The sequence below is a fragment of the Dermochelys coriacea genome, chromosome 1, assembly GCF_009764565.3.
Source record: "Dermochelys coriacea isolate rDerCor1 chromosome 1, rDerCor1.pri.v4, whole genome shotgun sequence".
Taxonomy (NCBI): domain Eukaryota; kingdom Metazoa; phylum Chordata; order Testudines; family Dermochelyidae; genus Dermochelys; species Dermochelys coriacea.
Window position 1 is genome coordinate 236547740 of NC_050068.2, and position 26914 is coordinate 236574653.

General features: G+C 37.6%; 1 protein-coding gene and 1 long non-coding RNA gene across 7 annotated transcripts in view; one reads left to right on the forward strand and one right to left on the reverse strand.

Annotated features, from left to right (window-relative positions):
• Positions 1 to 26914, reverse strand: part of AEBP2 (AE binding protein 2) — a 90721-nt gene that overhangs the window by 38238 nt on the left and 25569 nt on the right. For all 6 annotated transcript variants that reach the window (XM_038410722.2, XM_038410714.2, XM_043516822.1 and 3 more), the window contains exons 2-4: positions 19676 to 19883; positions 14616 to 14723; positions 2326 to 2512 (exon numbers count right to left, since the gene is read on the reverse strand). In XM_038410722.2, the coding sequence (XP_038266650.1) occupies positions 2326 to 2512; positions 14616 to 14723; positions 19676 to 19883 (503 nt within the window). The remainder of the gene's footprint in view (positions 1 to 2325; positions 2513 to 14615; positions 14724 to 19675; positions 19884 to 26914) is intronic.
• LOC122460710 lies at positions 4873 to 21958 on the forward strand. The gene is made up of 3 exons (XR_006282170.1): positions 4873 to 4883; positions 13433 to 13437; positions 21811 to 21958. It is a non-coding gene; the product is annotated as an uncharacterized LOC122460710 (long non-coding RNA).

Sequence of the window (26914 nt, forward strand, 5' to 3'; positions counted from 1 at the left end):
ATAACAAGCAACTGAAAAATATACACAGTGTTTATGAAAAGGAAGAAAAATACAAACTAGTTTAAGACCAGCAAAATATCAACATGAATACACTGTTTATATTCTAGTAAATTAAGTAAGATCTTGCTTTTGCCACCTAAACATTCATGGTAACCTATTTTGTGTTAATACCTTCCACTGAGAGCCTCGGGTTTGAGCAGAGAATCTGATCTCTTTACTTTGACTTTTATAGATGTATATAAGAGGATATTTTCAGTATAATCATGTGTAAACAATCAATAGCTAGTAAGTATTTTTGTCAGACACTTTTACTTCTCAATAACAAAAAGTTATTGCCTGAGTTATAAACTGTAACCAGGTACATAGAATTCACTTCTCAGACTAGGAGGGAAATAAGTACTTTCTTCAGTTAATGAAAAAGGAAGTTGGAAGGTTGGTGGGGAGGTGACAAACTTTAGGAATTTATTTTTTCTGGATGATTTTAGCAAATTGTATGTTATGATATTTCTGAATTTGTTTGATCAATAACTTATTCTAACCTGAGCTGCTCAGCACCTCAACTCAGTCGATCCTCAACTCAGTTAGATGGGAATTTTGCCTTAAGGTAAAGTCATTCGAACAGCTTTGTTGCATGGAGCAAGAAAACTGCAAGTGCTCATGGCAACTGTCAGTTCTCTTTCTATACAGAACTTAATTTTGAAAGTAAAGTGAAGCAAATTACCAAGTAATAAGAGAGACAGGTATGTAACCAAAGAGTACGAACTGTGAATATTATTTACTTTAAAAGAAAAAGTTACTCATGAAGCTACATGTATAGAAATTAAAGAGCTACAGGATGTCAGCACGCTGAAGAGAACTCCAATAGAACAATACCTTTCGTGAAGTCCAGTAATGAAGAATTTCTCAAGCAATGTCAAGAGGGGGAAAAAAAAAAAGTAAATATTCTACACATTGTTTATGAAACAGACAAAATGGCATATTAACTAAAATTATCCAAGCAACACATATACACAAAACACCTGGCAAAAAAAGGAAGAGTATCACATTTTGAATCATAGAATCTAGAAAAATTAAAAGACCTATTAGGTCATCTAGTCCATCTCCCAGTGAATACTGTTCCTTACTGTCCATTCCTGGTTTCTCCCTGATTAATCTGCATCAGATTCTTTTACTTCAGATTTATTAAATTGCATTTGTCCAAGATAATCTCATTTTATCGTCTTCCACTCACATTAATCTCTCTAGTTCACTCTGCATGATGTGTTTGTAACTCCTACCACCACCTACAACTTTACAGATTTTTCCATTTCCTTCCCCATTACATACAGAGTATGTATTCTTTACAGAGTAGCTGTAGAAAAATTCAATATATTCATATTATAGCTGTGTAAATCTCAAAGGATGTAGATAACTTGATACTGGCGAAGAGCTCTGTCACAGTTTTAACTGAGGAAGCCCTGACTTGATTCTTATGACTCAATCATGTTCAATCAAATATAAATAAGAAGTGCATACCGCCAATTTAGAATAGTTTTTTTTGGACACAAGAATCAATACTTTCCAATTTGGATACTTAAAGTCAGCCACCTAAATCATATTTTGACTTCAAATGAGCTGTAGGGCTCAGCATCTCTTAAAGTGCAGTCATTTATTTTGAGATGCCTTGCTTTTGTCATGCAAGTTTTGACAAGATCCAGAAGATCCTGTTAAGTCTTCATTGGATGAAAGTGCTTCAAATGCAAATTAGACACACAACATAGCAGAAAGAAAACATCGGTTTTGATTTGCAGCTGATCAAGTCCTTTAGTTTACACCACATTTTCATACTGGATCGTGGAGCCATCAGTACTTTCAGACCAAATGCTGAAAACATTAATTCTTTTTAGTTTTGAGCTGAACTCGTCCTTCAAACCAGAAATAATGGAGATTCTGTTATTCAGAGTGATTTCCTTTGATTTTTCAGCCTTAATTTTTATGTGTAAAAAGCGATCAGTTGTCATTTCAATAAATGTATTTAAACTTAGTAAGGCTTTATAGATCACTTCATAAAACTGGTTTCTTTTTTCCCCCCCACCCAATATCTACATATAACAGGTTAATTTTCGTATCAGAAAAATCTTTCCCAACAGCCCCTCTGCACAACAATGCTTATTGCAGCCTCACTGCCTGGCAAATATATCCTAGGCTTCTCCGAGTTTCATTGGAAAGGGATCTCCAATATGCAGCTGGGAGCATGGAGAGATGACATGGCGGAAGGAAAAGGGGAAAATAAGATAATACTGTCAATGGAGGTAAAAAAAAAATCAGTACAACTCATACACTTACGTAATGAGCGTCGTCTTTTGTTCTTTAACTTCCTTCTTTTGTTCATTCCAGCTTTAGAAGGAGATTCTTCTTTGGCCTTTGGCTGGCTGGCAACTTTTGAAGAGTTCTGCTGGCTGAAGTGCGTGGGCACATGACGAGCCAGCCCTCCCTGAGATGCAAAACTGGCATTGCACCCACCAACCACACACTAAAGGGAAATAAAATGACAAGAGAATATAGGGGACGATTTGTGGCATTCATTCAAGCGGCGGATAGTCTGCAGAGAATTGATTGTTATATTTTAGTTTGTCTTTTCTTACTTGAATTCCAACAAATTAGAAGTGATCAATTCAAGTTCTCAAGCGCATGAAATTCTACGCAAGAACAGAAAAACTCTGATACAAATTCCCATCCTAACTTGTCACATTTTTCCAGTGAAACAGATTACTGTACAGAATAAAAAGAGACACTGCACCTACAGCTCTTGTTGCAAGAAGCAGATCCATTCACTCTCATCCTCAATTACATTTCCTCTTTCAATTCAAACTTACCCCTTTTTCAAAACCCTCCATTCATGAACTAGCTCTACTCTGCAATTACTTTACAACCTTATTTACCTATCAAATATAATGTTCTCTTACATCTACCTCTTCTGCCCTTTCTTGTGACAATTCATAGTTTGAGACTGTTTTTAAAAAGTACTTTTTGAGCTTAACACTTACTGTGAAGTACTATACTATTAATAAAAGATGCTTTTTTTTTTTAAAGATACTGTAATACATATCTTACAAATTTTAAGTACCTCAGTTATTTTGGCCTGGTAAGGTTACTTCAGCAAATTTTTTGAGAAAATGCATAATCAAAAGATAATGACGGAAAACAAAACAGAAAAACAAGACAAGACCAAGAAATCTCCTGGTCATAAACAAAAGAAGTATGGATATAGTCTGTGTTCTCATATCTGGTTATATGAAACAATTAGACAAATGGTAAATCATAAAACAATGTTTCAACACAAAATTCAATATTTGTCTTAATTTTAATTAATTTTAGTTCATTGACAAAATGTTTTAATTTCACTTTCATTAGGAGCGGGGGAGGGAAATCTTCCCTCCAGGGCCACACACTTGAAAATGGAAGTAGGGGAAAAAAGATTCTGACGCTCATTCTGGGATAAGAATGGATGTGTGAGACAATGTAATATTAATTTTTTCAGCTCCCATTTCAAGCAACAGTGATTGTTAACTGTACTAGTAGCTGAAAGGAACTAAAATATCACTGCCCCAAAATGAAACAATGTGCTCTTATTTCTCTCTCCCTCACTACTATCACTTTGTTGTTTTGAGTTTGGCCGGCATCCTCTTATTTCCCATCTCACTTATGAAAACTCCCTTGATACTCAGGCACTGCAGCGGTTGGAGGAATGGGGGAGGCTGTAACTCTGTGGGTAATGACAGCCACATGCAGACCAAGAAATAAAACCACAAACCTCTTCCTCACATACCCTGACCTTGCAAATTGGGCTGAATGAAGGGAGGAGATAGGGCTATCACTTAGCATATTCTGCTCCCTCATTCCTAACTGAGCCATTCTGAGTTATGGAATAGAGAACGCAGGCCATGATTACACAATGAGCAACTCTATTCTGGGAAGCAGTGATTCTGAAAAAGATTTGGGTAATCAGCTGAACATGAGCTCCCAATGTTATGCTGTGGCCAAAAGAGCTAACATGATCCTGGGATGGATAAATAAGGGAATTTTGAATAGGAAAGGAAATTTTATTTCTCTATTTGGTACTGCTATGACTGCTACTGGAATACTGTGTCCACTTCTGATGCTCACAATTCAAGAAGGATGTTGATAATTTGGAGAGGGCTCTCAGAAGATCCACAAGAATGATTAAAGGATTAGAAAACATGCCTCCCAGTGACAAACTCAAGGAGCTCAATCTATTTATTTTAACAAAGAGAAGGCTGAGGGGTGATTTGATTACAATCTGTAAGTATCTGAACTGGGAACAAATACCTAATACTGGGCCATTCAAACTAGCAGAGAAGGTATAACATGATCCAATGGCTAGAAGCTGAAGATAGACAAATTTAGACTGGAAATCAGGCATAAACTTCTAATAGTGAGTAATCAGCCACTAGAACAATTTAATAAGGGTTATTAGTGATGGATAATCCACCATAATTTTTAAATCAAGATTGGATATTTTTCTATAAAATATGCTTTAGGAATTATTTAGTGAAAGGTCTATAGACACTCGTTATATACAGGAGGTCAGACCAGATGAGCACAATCATCCCTTTGGCTTTGTAACCTACAAATCGCATATAAGCGCCTAATAAGTGCATCTGTGGACAAATTAAACACAGTGGTCCAGGATCCTAGTATCATTTACACAACTGTAAAACTGGAGTAACACCAACATGACTTCAATTACTCTGAATTCATAGTGATGTGAAATAAGAATCTAAGCTTAGTCATGTAAAAAAACCCAACAAACTTGTGCCAGCAGAAGTAAGTTGTTTTCATCCTATCTGAAAGCATAATTTCTAGCAAAAATTGTTTCTTCTGTAGTTCTGAAGTCATTAGAAGCTGGTGACTTCTACATGAACACAAGATGGTTTCATGAAAGGAAACAGTCACTAAAATAAAACTTGAGGTTCTCTACTATTTAGCCTTTATTTAAAAAAAATAGTTTTTAGGTGACAAAAAAATAGTTTTTAGGTGGCACCTGAAGTTGTGTTACACAGCCTTCTTAACTTTCACTTAGAAATCTTCCTAGCTCCATTAGCTCTGACAAGATTGGAGTAAAGCAGAAAGCCTGACCCAAAGTAGAACCACATTCCTTGCAAAATTTAAAGTCACACTGTTGGCAATGTGTGCTAGAGCTCAGAAAATAGTCCCAGAAAAAAATGGAATATATTATAAGCATGACAATTGCAAACTTATTAAATGAAAGTGAAACAGTAATATATTCTACAAATATGCCAGGTAAATGTGTACCAGACATGTTTCTGGAAGGCAGGTTCATAAGACACAGTGGTGTTTCTAGTCTGTTTGGGTGGATTACACAGCTGGTCAAAACTTGACAGTTCTCCAACCACACACAAGATATTCAAGAGCTTCACCACAAAAATCAGCACTTGCTCTATCCAAAACTGAGTTCTTTTCCAGGTCATAACTGACACAGCATACTTACATACTCAAGTAGGTGCAGTTTACATCTAAAAAGCACCCAAAAATTTGTAAGTTAAGCAATTGAGCCTGTAACCAAGATACAAAAGTATTTTTTATAAGGACCATTTGTTTTACTTTGTCTTCAGGTGAAACATAGTTTGACAACAGTTGATTATATTATTACAGCTAATTAAAAGAATACAGTATATCACAGATGCTACAGAACACTTTGTAGTCAAGAAGAAATAGAAGAGAAAAATGTCTTACCTGTTCTTTTCTTTTTTTCTCTAAAATAATATATCCAGCAATCCGTTACTAATGGGTTATGTCTCTTCCTCTCCAAAGATATAGGAGCAGTTCAGGCTGTCATTTCAGGATCTCTGGACTTTAAATCCCATCCAATCAGCTTCCCACCAAATACTTATACAGCTTTAGAAGACCTCTGATAAACCAAACTCAACTATTATGCATAACTTTAAACCTCTCTCTTTCAGAAACTCAGATCTAAGATTTTTTTGGTTTTGTTTGTTAATACCATAGGGTGGGTCCGGATTGGTGGATATGTTACTTCAAGAGAAAATAAGTTAACATGTAAGAAGTTTAATTTCTCCAGTGTACCCATACCCACCATTACTAATGGGCAGTAATGAACATTGAATTTAATTTACAGAATAGATAGGGACAAGCAAGAAATAGGTAGTAAAGAAGTAAAACAAAAGATCTGCTATCATCTTTTAAATATAAATGCTATTTTGGAATTATAGCTTGTGCTATACAAGAAAGGATATATCTACACAAACTCTCAGTGCCAACTTGCATTTTGAAAAGTTTTAACTAGACATTCTACCATAGATTTCTCTTAAGAAATTTACACTCTTTCTGAGCATACATTTGTTCTCATTAATATGTTAAACAATGGTTATCCCCTCGGTGACACCTGTAAATATTCCAGCACCTGATCCACTAAAATTATAGCTTTAAAAGCTTTCATTATGCAATTTGGTTTTGGTTAAAAGCTGCACTCTTTATCCTTTAAAATAATGCCAACTTAACAGCTAAAATAACTTCACAAATTCAATCTTATCTCAAACATTCAGGTCCCATTCCTTCTTTCAGAACTTCCCAATATACTGCGGACTAACAAGATATTTCCCCTCTAATATCTAGCAGAACGTGGATGGGAGTATAACCTTTAGCAGTTAACCATTCCAATTATATTGAAGTATGTAAAATATACTTTTTAATATTCCTCTACAGATTCACAGAATACCCTATGTCAAGAATAAAAAAAGTTCTCTCTTCGTAAACCAGAGCTTTTATTTTAGCCAGACCTTACTTTCTATGGTCAGGTTTTAAAGACAAAACTTTTTTTCTCCAAATTTAAAAATCCAAACTTAATTCAGTCATTGTATTTATTTTGAGAGGACATTATTAAATCCTAAAATAATTCTAAGTGCCACAATGCCTATGCTGCTTTGGTGGGATTTTTAGAAGCATTCAGCCCTGGCCTAAATTCTGACTCCAAGAGTGAAGAGTTAGTCTAAAGCTGAGCATTTCTGAAAATCCAACCCTTGGGTATTGACATAGCTCAATTCTGGAAGATGAAAACATGGAACACTACCTACAGGTTTTAGGAAGTAAAGAGCTGATATATTGGTTGAACATTTACATTTGATGGGACTAACAAATAAAGAAGAGACTCCTAATCAGTGGGACATGATCTGAAAAGAAGTTATGTTGCCTTTGTATTTCTATTAGATTCAAAGAAATGATGTCTTTTTTGACAGTAACAAATGTGAAATTTTGCAAATAAATCCTATCTTGATGTTTCAAACATCTGTCATCTGCATAAATCCGACAGATTTGAACACTGTTATTACTCAATTATCAGTCTGCTCAGGCAATCTGCCTTAATATTTTATGTATCCTTCATGTGCAAGAGAGATGTAAGAAACTCACAATACACCTACTGGAATCATTTTATCTGGGAAGAAACAGTTACAATGTCCTCAATATGGAATCTTGCATACAGAGATATTTGTATCCAGGGTTATAATTTCCAAGATTAAATCTCACTGAATCCTTTCTAGGTCAATAATTAATTGTTGCATCTTGCCTTGAACTTATCACTTCTCCGAAGCATATGAATCCTTTCAGCAAGTGTCAAATTCCTGTTGATTTTGTTGAGCAAACTTTTTTTTTTTTTTTTTTTTAAAAAGAGTCTTTAGTACATCTAACAGCTTAATCAGGTCAATGTCCTTTCTCTGTTTGCTTTATCAGAATATGGCATAAAAAGGGACACTGCAAGTCAGTCTCATAAGCACTTTGTGGAATGATCAGGCTGGCTGAGATCATTAAAAGTTCAATATTAATCGTGTCTGTGATAAGCAAACAACAGGACTAAGGAAGTATAAGGCAGACATTCTCTATTCTGGAAGATGTAATCAGTTATATGCAATTATAGTTCTCTGAAGAGAAGTACTGCAACAAATTACCACCCCTTGGTTCCGTGTGTGTGGACTACCACAGCCCAAAAGATCTAAGTCACTTGACTCAAGGAAGCATCTCATGCTACTCTGTGGGGAAAGTGGTGTACTAATAAGAACTCATTCAAACATACAGTGTATCTTCGGGGAACAACATGTAAGCTAGACACCCAACTCTATACCCACAGCCCTGAGCAGGACTGTACTTAGGTGACTAGCCCACGCCATCGTGGCTACATTGCTATTGTTAATAACTAGCTCCATCAAAGCTGGCTTGAGTATACCTATAGGCGCTGCAGTCATGCCACCCTATTGCAGTGCAGACAAACCTTCAGTGATTGGGATGAGGGTTTACATACTTCTTAAAAATATATTTTTTAATTCTATTTAATGTAATGGTGCACGTTCTCATTAACCACATAAATGCTGAAGCCTTTTCTAATCCAACACATCTGAATCCCTCAGTGATATCTATTGCAATAAATTCCAGACTAGTTTTTTTTAAGAGTTTAATTCATAAACCCCCTTCCCCCCCCCACACCCTTTTAAGCTTATCCTTCAATTTAATGAACACATCTTTTTCTTGTACTAGAAGAAAGGGTGCACAGGAGTACCCACTTTACCTTCTTTACAGTTTATTAGTCTCCTTTGTAAACAGTCATTTTATCCTATCCGCATAAGAAATCTTTCTAATCAATAGTAACTCTTCTCTCTTTTACTCTACCCTTTTTGAAACAGACTGACCAGAATTGAACAGTTTTCCAGACAAATCTGTACCATTGATGTATATACTGTTATAGTTTCATTACTAGTTTCTTTCCCATCCTTTATAAATCCTAACACTTTTTGCCCCCCCCTTTTTTTTTTGAGCACTGCTTCACAAGGAATAGAGATTTTCATTGAGCTTTCCACAATGGATGTTTACACTACATTGTAAACACAGGTCTGTGGGACCTAGAATTATGGACTCGGTTCCAAGCCTGTGCACTTGAGTGTGTACGCTGCATTGTAAACCTGGGTTTACAATTGCTGGACCCAAGTCTCAGTTGTGCTAATGCATCCATACTGCACTACACAGACCTTTTGACTTGGCTCTGCAGCTGGAACTGAGTCCACACTGCAAAATGACATGGGACATGAACCCAAGATACACCGAGAGTTGGCTCTGACCTACTAGAAGCACTAGGAGGATTCTGAGTGCTTGCTTACCCTGAGTCATACCCGTGTATGTGGACAGATGAGGGTGGGCTCAAACCTGAGTCAGAGCCCAGACTTAGCATGCAGTGTATACATACCCAATACATCCATTTCTTTTTCCTGACAAGTCTATAGCTAATTTAGAACATAATAATGTGTATGAGCAGTTCAAACTATTCCTTCCAGTATGCATTATCTTACATTTGTCAACAAGACAAATGGTTTAACTCTGATCTGCTCCTCTGAAGTTCCTCAATCTTCTATTTAAACTTTTGCCAAGTTGAGAAGTTTTTCCAGTTCCTTGTTTTCTCCTAGCCAGTTTCTAATCCAAGATAAAACTTTGCCTCTTACTCCATATTAGTTTACAAAGCAACTAAGTTTAAGGATTTTTGAAAATCCAAACCATTTATATCTACCAGTTTTTTTAATTGTTGTTTTATAGACACATTCAATTAGACTACAGGCACAATTTTCTTTTGTAAAAGCCCCTGATAGTTGCTTCCTATCACACACATGTTTTAGAATTCTCCGATTCTTTTCACCCAGTTTTTCCTGGACTTGAAGAAAAGCTCCAAGGTCTAATTCCTAGGATCAACTCTAATGCCTTTTATAAAGATAGGCACAACACTGACTACCCTTCCAGTGCTGCTATAGGAGCCCATGCAATTTTAATTAGAATACATTTTTGTTTGCAACTCAGCCACTACATTCTTGGATGTGTACTATTAGGTCTTTTTAAACTGCAGTATTTTATTTGTTCTAGCAAGTCTTCTTGCCATCTCACTCTGACAGTGCCTCATCTTTATTAGCTAAAAATGTGAAGGTCAAGCTTAAGACTCCTTCCACCCCATACAGTATCTTCTGTAGTGAAGACTGATACAAAAATCAGTTAGCATCTCCACAATTCCCTTATCATTCATCCTTATGAGATGTCTTCAGAAAGCTAAAAGGATTTGAATCAGGACTCAGAGACACATCAACTTAATTTCCACCACAACAGTACTTAGCTCTTGAACTGTAAGACCCATGCCAACAAATAGAGAGAATTTAAGCTGGGATGTACAGAGGTGCCCAAGTTCCGTGATAAAATATAGCCAAATTCTCATGCTGATGGGATTAGCCACTACTACCATTAATGGGATTGAGACCCACGTGAAACCAAAGCATTGGGGAAGGGGGTTGTAGAATTACTCAATCTCTTGAGTTTGATCAGAACTTTTGCTATGACAAAAGTCTGTGGAAATGCATTTCTTCCCAGTGCCTTCTACAGAACATTGGTAGCTCATTCTTCTGGAATGTACCCAATAGATCTCTCGGGTGCCACCCAAAAAAACCTCTCATTCACTAACTTTCCTTATCCCTTAATTTTGGTAGGTCCATAACCCATTTATTAAGCACATCTGCAATCTTGTTTTCCTTTTGTGCTATGTAAATGGCAACTAGGAATGTCCTGTGGCGGACAGCCCAATCTCACATTTGAAAGGCTTCCTAATAAAGGAAGTGAGATTCTTTTTAGCACTTATACTAAACAGTGGCTCAAATGTCAGTTCTCTGAAAGTCCACTGTGCTTTCAAGAAGCCCTCATCTCCATAACATTAATATGAAGCTGCTGCAATACCTGAAGAGACCAAGTACTTGAATTGTGCAGAGTCTCTGCATGGGTTCACAATCCCACTGGAGATTAGGAGAAGTTCATGCCTAATTGCAGTTTGACCCTTGATCTGCCACCAAGTCAGCGAGGCTAGGAAGTTGTCCATTTCCTGAATGCCATACAAGGCTTTGCGGCCACATGAATGGTTTTACAGTACACACATTTGTGTCGTGACTAATCCACACATTGTTTTGGCCTTCAGCAGTGACATTAGTAGCACAGCTCCTGCTGATGCCTACTCTGGCAAATCCACAATGTTCTGGATCCATCATGGGGCAAGAAGGCTTTGAGGTGAATCATGTCTGAACCATGTAGGACTTCTATGTACTTCAGTGATCTTTGTGGGGACAAGACAGAACATTGGGTAATCAATCATGAACACTAGTGACTAGCACCCAGACATTATGAAATTCTCCTTAACCAGGTGAAGTTTGGCTCCTCAGGAATTCATGTTAGGATTGGCTTTCTGGGTATCAGGAAGCCTTCCTTGAAATTACAACACTTCCCACCTTTTACCAGATATCTCAAGTTTGATGGGATCAGATTTCCTGCAATGTCTCTTGCTGGTATGACGGAACTCAAATGCATTCTCAAAGGGGATAATTTGGAGGGATTTCTCTGAAGTAGCTTTTGTAGCTGGATATTGCCGAGGATCCTTTGTTTGAGCTGACTGGGGTTATCAGGAACAAAAGGTCCCAGTCAACCTGACAGGAAGTTTCTGAGAAGCAGATACCGACCAAGGTTAACTATGTGCTAACTTGTAGTAAACACAGGGCTTCACTGAGAGTAGGAGTTGTTGAGTGTGTAAATAGGACTCAGAATGTTTTGGCTTCTGCTATGACACTGAGCAATTTGACTTTGGGAACTCCTGAAATCAGACCCAGAAGTCGGCCTCTTGAAAAAATTTTTTCCTGCTGTACATGAAGAATGATGAATGGATAATATACTTGAAACTGGGGGATACAAATTCTCTTTGGCCTTAGTGAGACTAGACACTACCTTTCATCAAAGAGATTTTCTTGTGATATGGTAGATCTTTGAGCCTTTAATTAATACTATATGAAGGCCAGATAATCACAGCCATGTGTCTATCATCAATGCTACCTATCCTTTCTGCCATACAACAGGCAAAGGATGACTGCACCTGATATCCGAATGCACTCCCTCACTAATCATGTTCTTGAAGAACAGAAGGTGGAAACACTCTTCCATTGCTCAAAATGGCATTTTCCAAATGAAAGACAAGTGGTTACCAATGTAAGCCATTAACACTGCAGTCCAGAAAACCTTAATAAGGAGCATCCAGCACATTAGGTCAGAGGTGGGCACCCATACTGTTAGTTCAACCAGTCTTGGCACTGGCCATAGCATATTCTCCAGCCAGTCAAGTACAGACAGTAAAGACTCTGCCCACATACATGTGTGTATGTACAGGAACAGTCTACTCCCCAATACCTGGAAATCATGGCACATGGGTGCTTTGATTACTTCAGTCTGATTTCTGATGCTTACATTTGGTGCTAGATTCTCTGAAAGGAACAACAACAACAACAACAACAAAAAAAAAAGGGGCAGTAAGCTCCACTGGAGATGCAAACTTCCCCCCTTGTCAAAGCTACTACAGGAGGTGTTTAAAAAAAAAAAATCACTAGAGTTTAAGAAAAGTACACCAGACACAAAGAATGAGAGGATAATAGGATGAAATGTTGAAATTACTCAGAGCCATGATGTGCGCTACTGACCAATAGTTATAGTCTTTAGAGAGTTCTTTCATTAACCTTAGCCAGAAAGTACTGGGAACCGATTAGCAATATCAGCACACTTAACATAAGATGCCTTCATCTAAGACAAACTGCTTGGATGTTTAGATGTACGAGTTCTTACCAGGCCGGTATGCAAATGCATTAACCTAAAAGCTGAAGTCACTGGGGCTGGGATCTTTATAGAAACTTCTGTGTTTTGCTAGGTAACTAACTATGGCAACTATAACTGAAGATGAAGTAATTCATCATTGTTTGTTGGGTGTACTCCTCTATAAAAAGATTACATTTTCAAAGGCAAATGTCTCTAAAATTGGATTCTCTTTTACCTAATCTTTCATGGGCTAAGATTCCCTGATTTATAGTAATGCCTTGGTTGAATGCCTATGGCTTTCAATTGCTTGTTTATACCATACTAAAACTTTGACAGGAACAATCTTGCTGGTCTGGGCAGATTGATGATAAAAAAAAAATGTATCTGACATCTCTAACTGCTACATAAGGACAATTAGGACAGGCCTATTTAGTCAGGATTAGGCCCAAAACAAGTTTGCATGCCACCAGAAAGCTACAGGAAGAGATGATCTTTCAGAACAATCACCACAACTTGCCTCCATTTATAACGCAGAAAATACCCATTTTAAATCTCAAAGTGAGTTGGAATTAAAGGAAAAATTTCATCTGATCAATAACTTTCAAAATTGTTTCCAGCACTAGCAGCCAGAGCTGGATCAGTTACTGGAATAATCTTATCTGGAGGTGTTAAGGATTTCTGACCCATCTGTTGAGCTTCTAAAAATAGGAGCCATCACCTCCATGCCAATTTAATTCCCCTAAACAATCTTGAGGGCTGGTAGTCAACTGCCCTTTGTCATTCATCCTCTCAGCTAGAAACCCTCAGATTATGTTATGCAGTTTGCGATGAAAAGCAACACTTTAGTTTTCATACAAGGTTGGAGAGATGGATTGCATTTTTTCATTTCAGACTTTGACTGTAGCATCTCTTTTTCTGCCATGATGCAAACATGAGCTCTGCAGAGAAATAACATCTGCAGAGGTCATTATAACAAAAAAATTCTATTTGAGAAATATAAATGCCTTAAAAAAAGAAAACTGAATAGAGTAGCCAGGAAAAAAATAGTACTACTTTTTAAGGGAGAAAAAAATACTACCTAGGTCAGTTATCAAAGAGGAAGAAAAGCTCAAATTGATGTTCCATCAAAATGATGAACCCTGCATGGAGGGAGAACTTCAGACTGGAAATAGTGTGGGTGGGACTTACCATCAAATGATCCAGGATTGACAGCTATGAACTGCCCCACTGTATCCATAAGAGGATGAAGCAACCCATTAATAACGGATAGGTGGATATGGGAATGATAAACACTACTATACCTAGAATCACAGGTACAGATTAGGGGGGGAGAAAGAGAGAAAAAGAGAGAGAGAGAGAGAGAGAGAGAGAGAGAGAGAGAAAGTTAGAAAATGCTATGCAAGAAATATAGTCAGCTATATGGACCTCTATTCCTGACTCACATTTCCTTACTACATTAAGAAGAAATATGTTGATCATAAATATCACTCACTGGGTTTCAACTAAATTTTGTTTGCAAAAAAGGCTGTCATCTAGATACAGGATTCACATGCTTTTTTATTCCCCAAGAGTGGAAGTTTAAAACTAAGAGTCATGCTTCCACCTGTTTTCAGCATAAACAGTAGGTTAAACTGGAAGCTGAGCTTCAGGAAAGATAGTTAAATTTAAGACTCCCATGCCACTTCAGATAAAGGCATTGGGAATAAATGTACAATCTCTGTGGGGCAGGGACTGTGTCTTCATCTGTGTTCAGACAGTGATGGAGCCTTCATGTGCTATAATAATATAAATGATGAACGAAGTGCAATTGGCCAAAGTTTGTCTCTCTCGATACTTTTAGAAAATCCTCCTGTGTTAAAAATGTAGCCCAGACATAAAAAGTAAAATTGTTTAACATTTTCAACATACAGAACATGATTTCTTAAAAAACAGCTTACCTTGAAAGGTTTGTCCCCACTGTGTGTCAGCATATGCCTCTGTAACCAACTTTGACTTGTTGAAGGTGTATTATATACTTTGCAACCTTTCCACAAACAAACAAATACCTAATAAAGGAAAAATATATGTCATTAATTCTTATAGAAGTCTAAAAACATTATTTGATTATGTTATAAATACAAAACATGCTGGTCCAAAGGATACACAAAAAGTGTTTAGACCCTGAATAAATAAATCAGAATTATTTGCTCTCTCATAACAGCTTGCCCAGAATTTTGGGAAAGAAATAAGGCCCACAGGCATTCATAACGGCAGTTCTCTGGAACAAAATTTTGGTGCCCAAGTGCTTCCCCCCATAAGTGAGTTCAGGAGCTACACCACGAACCCTAGAGATATCTTCCAAATATTGAAATCCTCTAATGATTAATACCTATACTAAGAAAGGAAAAGAAAGCTTCAAACTGACTAATCAGTTTTACATTCCTCTCATAAGAGAAAGGGATAAAATGGTTTAGTCTCATATAAAAGCAACAATCTATTTCTTCTATATGAGGGAATCAAGTTAAAACTTTGTTTCAAGGTACTAAAAAGTATTTAAATAACTGTTCGACGTTAGTGAATTTTTGGAGGCTCCAAACTAAACCACATATTCACATTATTCCCATCACAGCATATATCCAGACATATTTATTGTAGGATGAAAAAGATGTCCTTGCCCAGTATGATTTTTAACCCCTACAATAGGTAACTGGGTTTTTCTATGGGATTTATCACCATGGAATCTAACTGCTTCTGGATGATGTCGGAAAGGGAATTTACTTCTAGATATACATATGAATTAACACTCCTTCTAAGGTGCCAATTATTTCTCTGTCCATTTCTTTCCTTCCATAAAACTCAAACTTCTACTTTCCCGAGTTCTCTCTCCACATTCTCCCATGGGTTCAAAATGCTGATGACAAAAAACAGCAGCAGCAAAAAACCCTCCAACATAAGCTTTAAAATAGGCTTTTATTATTCATCATATTCCAAAGATTAACTGATGCCATAAGAAGCTACATTCAAGTAATTTTAAAAAGCATGTTTTAAATACATATTCACTTTCAAAAGACGGAACCGTTGAATTTGAGGTTATTGTCTTTAATCATTATGTCTGGAGACCCTAAGTATGGCTTTCAAACAAACATGTATATACCATCAACTTGAAATAATTCTTTCTGTAATTTTTTTTCCAATCACTTTCCCCTGCATACACAGTTCTATTTTGCTTACCAAAAAAAAAGAAGAGAGATCTTAGTTCTCTCGTCTTTGGAGCAGAAACCTAAGCAGATGAAAAAGTAAAAGCTGTGCACTAAAGGACACCTTCATATTTTGGCAATTTAAAAAGAGTAAAAAGTTATTTTATATATACATCCACCCCCAATCTCCCAGATCAATTTTTGTGATTTTACATGTTTTCTGCTTTCCTATTCTATCCAAACATATTAATTGCAAAATGATTAAGTAAAAAATCATCATACAGAAGTGTCTTTAAATTGATAGCATCTCTTAATTAATTTTCCAAGGTATTTTCTAATTTCATGTCCGTGGGTAAAAAGAAAATGATCACTGTTGGCAGCTTTGATGGAGCAGGGAGCACTGACATGAGGGGTTGCGGGGAAGGAGGAGGAGAGATGAGATCTCAACCAGGAGCAACTACAGTTGTGTTCCATGTGCTGCCGATTCCCTCTCTCCTTTTCCTTTATAACTGGGGGGGGGGGGGAAGGTGGCTGCTTCCTTTTCCCCTTCACCCTCCCCCTTGTGCTGGGTGGGGGGGAAAGAGGTGGAAAGGGTATTGCATGCTGTATTCTGGCTCCAGAGCCTGTCCCACTCACCACTGTTACCATTGGATGTGAGGGTAGCAATGGGATAGAGTGATTGGCTCCTTCCTGGGAGGAGGAAGAAGGCTGCAATGGTTTGCTGCATAGGCAAACAGCCATTTTCAGCTCCCTGTTTCAGCCCTACCCTTAAACTAGTATTTGGATCTCCCTTGATGGCAGGGGCTGATCATCATTTGGGGATCTGGAAGGGATTTTTACCCAATGGCAAAACTGTCAAACTGCCATATGGGTTTTCACTTTTCACCTGGCTGGACATGCTGGACATCTGGTTTTGGGTGTTTCAACTATAATTGTTCCAACTTTGAAAGGTTCCAGTGTGGCTGGTGGGTTCGAAAGTGTTTGACTGAGGTCCATATAACGCAATGGGCTGCATGGGGACCGGTCCTGGACACAGCAGCTCATGATGGCTGGGTATGCCTCTGTCCCGTGTACCTTGTGGCTTTCCTCATATTCTCTCTCCTACCTCAGGAAAGGGAGTGGGATGGGATTCTGGCTTCCATCAGGGTCCTTTAACGGGCCTGAGATATAGAGGTAGGATGGCCTTCACATTCACCCTCAGGTTTATATTACCTCCAGGAACATGTGCCATTTGGGGCCCACACTGGAAAAGTCCTATGAGTAGTTTGGGTATTAGTTCTTAATATATATTTTATATATCTATGCAGACTCTACATTTAATCATACTATGTTGAATGTGGCTCATTGTTCCCTTGGCTATAATTCTTGTTCTCTACAAGCTACAGTCATTGTGCATAAGTAGGTTTGAAAACTCCACAATAAAGCCATGAGCTATTCACCTGCAGGTGGTGCACATACACCTACTCTTGTGAAACAAACCCGAGAGTCTCTTTCTTAAAAATTAAAATTCTTTAATTTGGTAACAAAAAATTCCAAACTACAGCAAGGCACACAAATGGACAAGTGTAGACAGATTGCAATTCAGACACTCAGAGCTTCATGCAACCTTCTCTTTTCTGAAAACAAAAGAATAGTCTATCACAGAGCAGATTTTGTAAACTAAAAACCCCCAAAATACCAAATTACACAGAAATATGCAAACATTAAAGAAACATGAAAGCTTCAAAAAAAAAATCCAACTTTAAAAAAGCCTGAAAGCATGGAGTGTGTGAAAGTTGTCAGAATACTGATGTGGATTAGCAGTTTTATTGCTGTAATCCATATTCCATGCATAACGGTTGGTGAACATATGCAGAGATCTTCACATGGCAACTCTGTGGCAACATTTTGCACACGGTAAAATGTCTGAGACTGGCTAACTACACTGCAATGCCTGCGACTGATTACTACCTAACATCTAGCAGGAAGATTAAGTCCTGCTAAGGAATAACATTAATAAGATACAGTCATACCATCAAGTCTCCCTTAGTAACAGACTGATCTAATGAGTTGTTATATCCAAAATTGGACAATTCTAAACTCTATAGACATTAATGACTTTTAATGCCCTATTTGTAGGGAAGATCCTTGTCAGAACAGGCATGAAGAAACTGAGAAACACTGATCACAGACTAGTTTAAGTAATGAGACTACCTGTCCAAGGAATTTAAGATGAGTGACTGACACCACTCTATCTGATGCACTTTACATGATATAGAAATTGGATAGGTCTCTAGTATTTATACCTAATCCAAAACCAGTTTACTCTGAAATGACATCACTGACACCAGGTTAATTTTATAGCTTTCAATTTATTTTTTTAAACTATATCGTTTTAAGAAACTCAGGCAGATCTCTATGAGAACAAGGAAGGCTTCATGTGTTGATAAGGGACCAGATTAATGCTCTGTAACACAGTGGGCTTCTTAATACTTAATTTGGGATATAGCTTCAAATTAACACCAGCATAACGAAGCCAGAAGCTTTCAGAGCATGTAATAGTATACATTATATTTTTTATAAAATTCCCCAAGTATTAACAAGGCCTAAGACTATGCACTGCCTGAAAATACAAAAGCACATCTTGTAGAGACCTGTCACAGAAACTACAAATACTGTTGTAACTATGAGATCCTGCATTCTCAGGATGAACTGGACCAATGCCAGCCAACGCTATTACATACTCAATGCCAAGCTAAAGACATTTTACACTCTTAAAATGGTCAAATGTAGCTTTTCTCTGAGCTGTATGCAGTATATGTACTCTAAAAACATTAGAAAACAAGCTCCAACTATGGGTAATTAAAAGAGATACTAACAGCTTCTCTGAAACCTAACAGCTTCAGCACCCAAATAACCAGCATCTCTGTGGACAAATTCTTTGAGGTCTTTTCTTGAAGAGCACTATGTAAGCTTGTCTCTTTCAACGACAGAAGTTGATCCGATAAAAGATATTACCGCACCCACCTGGTCTTCAACATCCTAGGACCAACAGTGCGAATGACCAATCCTTTCCTTACTTACAAAAAAATGTATCAAAGGAAGCATAACAACAATAGAGAGCTTATGAGGAAGCACAGGGCTCCAAAAATTAACTATTCTGTTTTAAAACCATGTAATTGCAACTCAAATGATAACACTTGGAACCGGAAACAGGGCACAGGAGAAAGAAAAAAACAAAACAAAACACAAAAACCCTTATACAAAAGTTTTTAAATGGATTTTTTTAAAAATAAGTGGCAAGAAAGAGTTGAATGTTAAGGTACCCACAATAACCTAAATCAAAACACAACATACGTACTTTATCTTCCACTCTATCTGTGACAACTGCCGTTATGGCCAAACTGCTGTGAAAAAAATCTATCATGTATGCAAATCAACTTAAAATACTGGGTTTTTTTCTTAATTTGATTTAAAATTTGGAGCTTAGAACTTTTGAATATCAGGTCAGATTTACAAAGGAGTCTAACTTTAGGAATCCATTTTTTTAAAAAGCCCTAAGCAGAATGACTAGTATAAATCATCTAGCATCCATTCCCTTTAGACACTGCATTACCTAACAGGAGCTATTTTATCTACTCAAAGAAATTTGTGATGACATATACTAGCCTGCAACAGTTCCAAATAAAGCTGCAATAGCTGGCATCTAATTTTATCATTCAACAAAAATACATAGGTAAAGATAGTTATTTGAAAATGCGAAACTGCCTACATAACTTCATAAAAGTGCTACAAAACAGTAATGCATGGAGAGAGGACAGCAAAGAAGAAATAAAACCAACCCCTCCTCGCTGACCATCTACATGTATGGAGCGAATGTGATCTGCCAGATCCGGGCTGGAGTTGAAGCAAGCATGGCACTGGTCCCAACAACAGTTATAAGCAATACTTTTTGCCGAGGAAGCAGTAACTCCTTGGCCATTCATCATTACTGGAGTTGAACGTCCACTGGAAATTGTGCTGTCTACGTCCATTATAGTGCTGCTTATGCTATAAAGAAAAAAAAGAGAATGTTATTCCTTGGTGCATATTAACATGGCAAACACTCGATAATGAACATCTGTCTTTTAGTTTGACTTCTTGTATGTGTAGACTTTAATAGAAATAAAATGTATGTTCTACTGAGTTGTCAAAAACACAATGCCTATTCTACTGACACTTGCCAAATATGTGCACCAGATACTATTAGCTTAGATCTCGCATGCCTAACGTTATCTGTCTTCTACAGTCTAACATCATCCAGAATGGTACAGTATGAAACTAGGTAAGAAAGAGGGAGCAAGGTCTATTAATTTTCTGTGTTGTAAACCAGTACAATATAAATTAAGTTGGGCTAATATTTGGAACAGACACAGATGAAAGATGTAAGCTGCAAGCTTGCACCATAGAGTTGATAAAGTATGAACTTCTCTATCTGTGCTGATTTGTCTAGGTTTAATAAACTGATTGAGCTGAGTTATCTGACGTCTTGTTAATCAATAATCAAAACTGAACCCTAAGAAGCCGAAGTGCTGTCATATTATAGGCTTTGCAGTTTTTACAAGAGCCAGATCCAGAGATGAAAGATCTCACATCTCTAACAGTCAACTAATAAAATACAGTCCCCAATTCAACCTAATAATTCACTTTTTTTTTTTTTTTAAGAGAGGTTACTTATCAGTACCTAATGCTCTTCAAGAATGGCACTCATGTATTCACACTTGAGCAACAAGGTTTCCCTGATGCTCAGCTGCAGAAATGCTTTGAAAAAAGCCACGTCCTTAAGTCACAAGGGTAATGCCATCACCCTACTCTATATTAAGAGTGCACCCCCCACCATTACTCTCAGTTCCTTCTCTGAAACTGCAGGTTTGATGTTATACAGAACTAAGGTAGAGGGGAATGGTGAGTGGGTAGCATGGACAACAGTCACTAGAAAGTAACCTCTCTTCTTCAAGAGCCATTTGCTACCTGTGGGAGATTATCAAACAACATTCCACCAAGAGGATGATGGACAAGTTCTTAGCTAAACCTGGATGGCAACACTGTTCTGCCAAACTGGGCACTGAAGCACAAAGTCAAGTCCAAAAGTAATACTCTGTGAATGTCTGTACTGAATTGCAAGTTGTTGCTTTGCATATCTCCACCCCAGGAACTTGTCTGAGATACGCCACTGAAGCGGTGGTAAATGTCATCAACTGGGTCTTTAAACCAGGAAATACTGGCTTCCTGGCTAAGATGTGACAATATTCTATACATCTACCAATCCAGAGCCAAAGTCCGTTTGGTAACAGGTTTTCCTGACACTCTCCCAACAGGCTACAAATAACCTATTAGACTGTCTAAATGACTTGGTCTTTTGAAAGTAGTGCCTTTTTACACCTAGGGCATGGAGAAGAGGTTCCCTTGGATAGGACGGAGGATTTGGAAAAGATACGGAGTGGTGAAATGCAGGGTGGATTTGATTTAAATCAAATTTAAATCATGATTTAAATCACTAGTCAGGAAGACTTGATTTAATCATGGATTTCTACATAAAAGTGCATTCTTGTTCGTTATAATCTTAATATATATTCTTCACAACTCAGAGACAGATGTAGGTTTCATTTTTAGAAGGTATACTCTATACATTTTTAACGTGATTATTCTGAAAACTTTTCAGATTAGTTTTACAGCAGTATCAGAAAAACGAACGATTGGTTATTTTATTTACCAAAGGTAATTGAAGCAGATATTTATGAAGTCATTGGGAGATGAACTATCTCCAATTCAACAGGTTAATCATTAATATTTGGAGGATTTTCTTCCCATGCTGTATTAGGAGGAGAACACCACCAGACAGACATTTAAATTGTTTCATTTAACTAAAACAAAGTTAAGTACTCTGGATTTTTTTCTTCAACAGCATACATATAATATTTTAACAAAAAAGCATAAGTCCCTCCCTTCTGACATTTATCTCCATTCTTCTCCTTGTCCAGGTCTATTCCACCCCCAACAATCTTCTATTCATTGAACTTTTTGAAACTTCGCACTTTTAGAGAGAGGTAAGGGATTGACTCTGTGTACACAAATTTGCAGAGGTACAATAGGGTTGAGGTCTTATTTTTCACTTCTATATATTATTTATTTATTTAAAAACATTTTTGCTGTTAACAAGGATGTTCTCTCTGGAGAGACAAATCCACAGTTTAAGAACTGCATAACTAAGCATCTCTGATGGTATCTTCTAGACTGAGCACCATTGGGTAGATAGAAAGATTAACCTAAATAATCTATACAGAAGCCCCTGGAACCCCATAAGATTGGGTCTCTAATCCATGAACTATTGGAACTCATTTACAAACTTTTCTTAACATTACATGAATATATTGTCTCATTCTATAGAATTAGAATTTATAATCTCTATTCCATGATGAGCTATTGAGCTATGATTCATCTTAATTAAAACTCTTCAGATAGTTTTTTTCCCTCAAAAAGCATTTTATCAAAAAAATCCGATTTAAATAAAATAATTCAATTTAAATCAAAGAAATCATTTTTATCCATCTTGGTGAAATGCACTGAAGTAGATGGAAATATGCCACCACCTTTGGCATGAAGGTAGAATGCACCCTCATGGTGATTCTCTCATAGACCACAGTGTAATGTGGAATGGTCATCTAAGCACTGAACTTCCTCACCCTCTCAGCAGATGTGATGGCTATCAGGAAAGCTGTTTTCATTGATAAATGACAGAGGAAGTAAGAGCCTTATAAGGAGAACCCATCAGGTTCATCAGGACAAGGTTTAGATCTCAAAGGCAGAGCTTCCTAATGGGTGGACCATTTATTATGCCCTTAAAAACCCAGAGACGGTAGGGTAAAAAAAGGTGTGTGTTGACTACTGGACTTGCACTTGTGTCCTAAGAATCATGTTCTGTCCTCAATTTGCCTAATAAGTATATGAGACTTAGTGACCAGCACCTTGGCCACTTTCTTCTGTTCCTCTTGCAAAGAGTCCAAGATAGGACTCATGGCATCCCACGACCTTAACTTTAAGAAGACACAATGGCCTGATAACTGGCTGTCTTAAGGTCTCATAAACCAACTTTCAGCCCTCTGTGCCAGAAAGGATGGAATGAGATTTTTGTTGACAACTCCCCTTTTCTGCAGACAGACAGCATTGAATGTGGGTGTCTGTCTCTGGTATGATCAGCAAGCAAGAGGCACACACTTCTTGAAGCCCTTACAGGCTCAGGGCCAGACAACTGTATAACAGGATTCCAGGATTATCACTGTGTGTCACTCTGAAGCCTAGAATGACTGTTGACTCAGTATGAAGCAATGGAAACAGCTATAAGCATGGTTGAGTGCGCTTTTTGTTTAGAATATTACTCTGCACACAAACTTTGGGGAACACGTATAAACAGCAACACTGCTTACTACAACGCAGTGCACGGAAACAGAGCCCCTATTATTGTATTTTTTTTACATACTGTACATGACTATGAATTACACCTGTGCAACAGCATGGACTTTCAGCTATTAGTCGTCCCAGTAAGAAGCCAAGGGCTCCCAGAATATTACTATTTAATAATCTAAACTATTTACAATAAAGTCTCAAATTAGGCAAAGAGTAAATCTAATCCTGAAGACCAAAAGTAAGTTCCATTACCTCTCTGTGATGCCAGCAAAGGAACTGAGGCGGTTGGGAGAGTGCACTCCCTTAGCAGGATGATGATATCACCCTCAAACGAGAATTCTCATGCAACCCCCCAATGGTCATGGTTTTTCAAGGCATATATCCACATACAGAAATGCAGAGATCTTCACAGAAGAAGGTTATATTAAGCAAACTTTACCATTTCCAAATATACCTTAAGCCCTTTTTTTTGTTGCTATATGATAGCTCTGACAGACTACAGGTCATTTCAGACTCAGTACAAAAATCTCTGCAATGGTGAGTCTCCGACAGAAATCAGGGAAATAGCTATTGGACCACTATTCAAAAAAATCACCAAGAATGCCTGCCTCTCTGGCTGGAAAGCTCACATGACTTTGGATTATGTGTATGTTTGGAGAGAAATTCAAAACTTATTCCTTCTGAAGTTGCAGGTGGTTGAGAACATCATCAGAGCCATTCTTCCTACAATCCTAGAGATCACCAACCTGTACAAAGAAGACAACCACTACACCTACATTGCACAGGGCAACCAGCAGGGTGTCAGCCAAGAGCAAAAAGTCAAATTGGAAGACAAGTATTTCACACTTATAGAAGCTGAGCTCCTCATGAGTTTTCCACGCACTCATCTGGGGTGGAACAAACATGTGGATTGGCTAAGCTGATTAAAAAGAATTCTCACTAGAACACTTACAACTGCCTATCTTACTGCGGGTTTTCTGGATTTTTTTAAATCTGGCACAGGCACCTGCAAGCATGAAAAAATTGTGTACTTCATTCAGGAACACAAATGTGAAATGCATCCTTTTCCACTGCTAGTAAAAGTAGCCCACAAAAATGCATCAATGACTTTTAATGATACCTGAGTGGCTCAGAAGCTGTATTTCTCTCACTAGGAAAGAAATCCATGTCCGAACTTTGGACTGCTCTAACTATGGATAGGCCCATTCAAAGCACTACTGCACCATACTCTCCTGAGTTACATGAAAGCTTAGAACTTGAAACTCTAAGCTTACTGCCATACCATTACTTGCAGTATCTAGCAGAATTCTTGATAAATTCCAAAGATGCCTCTACCTTGAGAAAACATCACTGGACCTGGACGATATGGTTTGCCTTGTGAGAAAATCTGGGTTCATTACCAAGATTCACCAAGGGCTCAAGTTATCTATCTCAAAGCAAATGTTTCAGTTTGGGGATGTATTAACTCAAGTTTATTTCAAGTCTCCTCTCCCATCCATATAGCACTAGATTTATCAGATATGTTGTCCAGAGACCTTGTAGATTACAGCTAGTGGGTTAAAGGGATTTTATCTTGATATTTCCAGTGCTGACTATATCCTTAGTCATTGATAAAGCATGTGTTGTCTTTTCTACAGCGGACATTCCTTATAGCCATCACATCAGATAATCTATCGAAGCTCCATCCTTTGCTCCATCCCCAAGAGTTTTTCCCTCAGATACTAACACACAAAGAATGGAATACTGGTCTTTCCCTGTAGATTATACTGTATGTTTTTTGAAAAGATATAGCTCTCAAGTGCCAGTGAGCCAGACATATCACATTGCATAAATAACTCTTATGGTGGCAATGATTTTGTGAAAGTGTGGTGGGAAGGTTGTTACAAAAAAGTGGCAGGTTTAGGCCTATGCGATTTAAGGCCGTATTTCCTTGCTTTCGAGTCCACATAGAATGGCCCCCAGAATCCAAACAACCAGGTGTGCGTGGGGCGGAAGGGGAGAGAAGGTTGCTACAGCCAGACCACAATAGATTACAGGCAGGCATAAGGGAGTCAAAAAATTACCACAAATACAATAGGTAGAAAGGGTGGGAGCAGGGATGGTTATTTCACCCACGTTCCATATATATTATTTGTATTACCATAGCACCTAGGAACCCTAGTTATGGATCAGGACCTTACCGTGCTAGGCACTGTACAAAAAGATGGTGTTAAAAGGCAACCCTACTATCAGACCAAAATGGAAGTAGACCAGTTTTGGACATGACGAATAGAGTATACAATTTAGGAATTACTCCTGATTTATAGTTACTGGGATACAAGTCTACAGAAGTTGAAAAATCTCTCTAGAAAATGGGGAATAGAACAGATATCTATATTTAACCCTTGGAGTGTGCACTAGCTTACTTATTTTGGATACAAAGTCACAAATCTCAGTGACTTTTTGAAGCCTCAGGACTCTGTAAAAAGCTTGAACTTTCTGTAGATACTGGATTGCTTTCAGAAAATTCTTTCCTCCTAGGGAAAATATGGGAAAGGCTGAAACCAGTAACTTTAAGGTAGTGGGAAGATGCTAAGAATCCTTTTGTTCTGATGGCCGGGACTATTAATAAAATGGGAAAACAATAACCCCTAGAATTTGGACTGGTTATAACTGCCGGAAGAAGTGTTTGATAAGGACTTACTGTGTGTTTAAACTGAAGTTTAACACTCCAGAATTTGGAACCCAGGTAACCCATGGTAGGTAGTTCATATCTGGATCATCTGTGCTCCACATCTGCTTTAATTTTATGATGGATAAGAACCAGTCCAATTTGCAACTGAATAGGCACCGCATAAACGCAATTTCATCTGTGAAGTCCCCATTCCATTGCTCAAGCTATAGGACTCTCATAGCTAGTACAACGAGCCAGTGGCAGTTCCTATTCTTTTAACAGAATCCTGGGAAATGTCACTTAATAGCCAACTTGCACTTGAAATGAGTTTTGGGGATTCCTTGGATTTTGGATAAAGTGCTTTATCTGCCTGGATTTCTGCAATCCATTTGATATATGCCCTAGAGATAAAGAATACATAAACTGTCATTCCCAGCTGAGCTGTTGTCATCACATTTTTTCATTTCCTTCCCCATTTTCCTATCTAGCATATCTTTATGCAAGACATTAAAATATCGAGAATACCACTAACTATACCTAGCTCTCATATAGCGCTTTTCATCAGTAGATCTCAAAATGATTTACAGGGGGAGGTAAGATGAACATTTCACAAGTATAGTTACAAATGGATCTATTCTAAACATAGCTAATTTTTGCTTATTAGCATGACTGATAATCAGCAGAAGCTACCCAAGGAGTCCATTACTTTCAGAATAAATGGGTGGATGTCTCTCGCTATTTTTGTATGTTAGTCCCCCAGAAATACAAGTAGCCTGCCATCATCTCACTTTTTGTTTCAGTCTTACTGAAACATATTTAAGTTGGTAACTTCTCTAGTGATACTGCAGAAAGAAACACGTTGATTGTTTCAGAGGCATAGGAGATAACAGAATATACATTTCAGGTGATCAGGGTTCTTGTTGCCCTCAAAGAGGCTGGACTTATTGTTGATTTTCTTACTCAACTACCTCTTCTAGATCTCAAG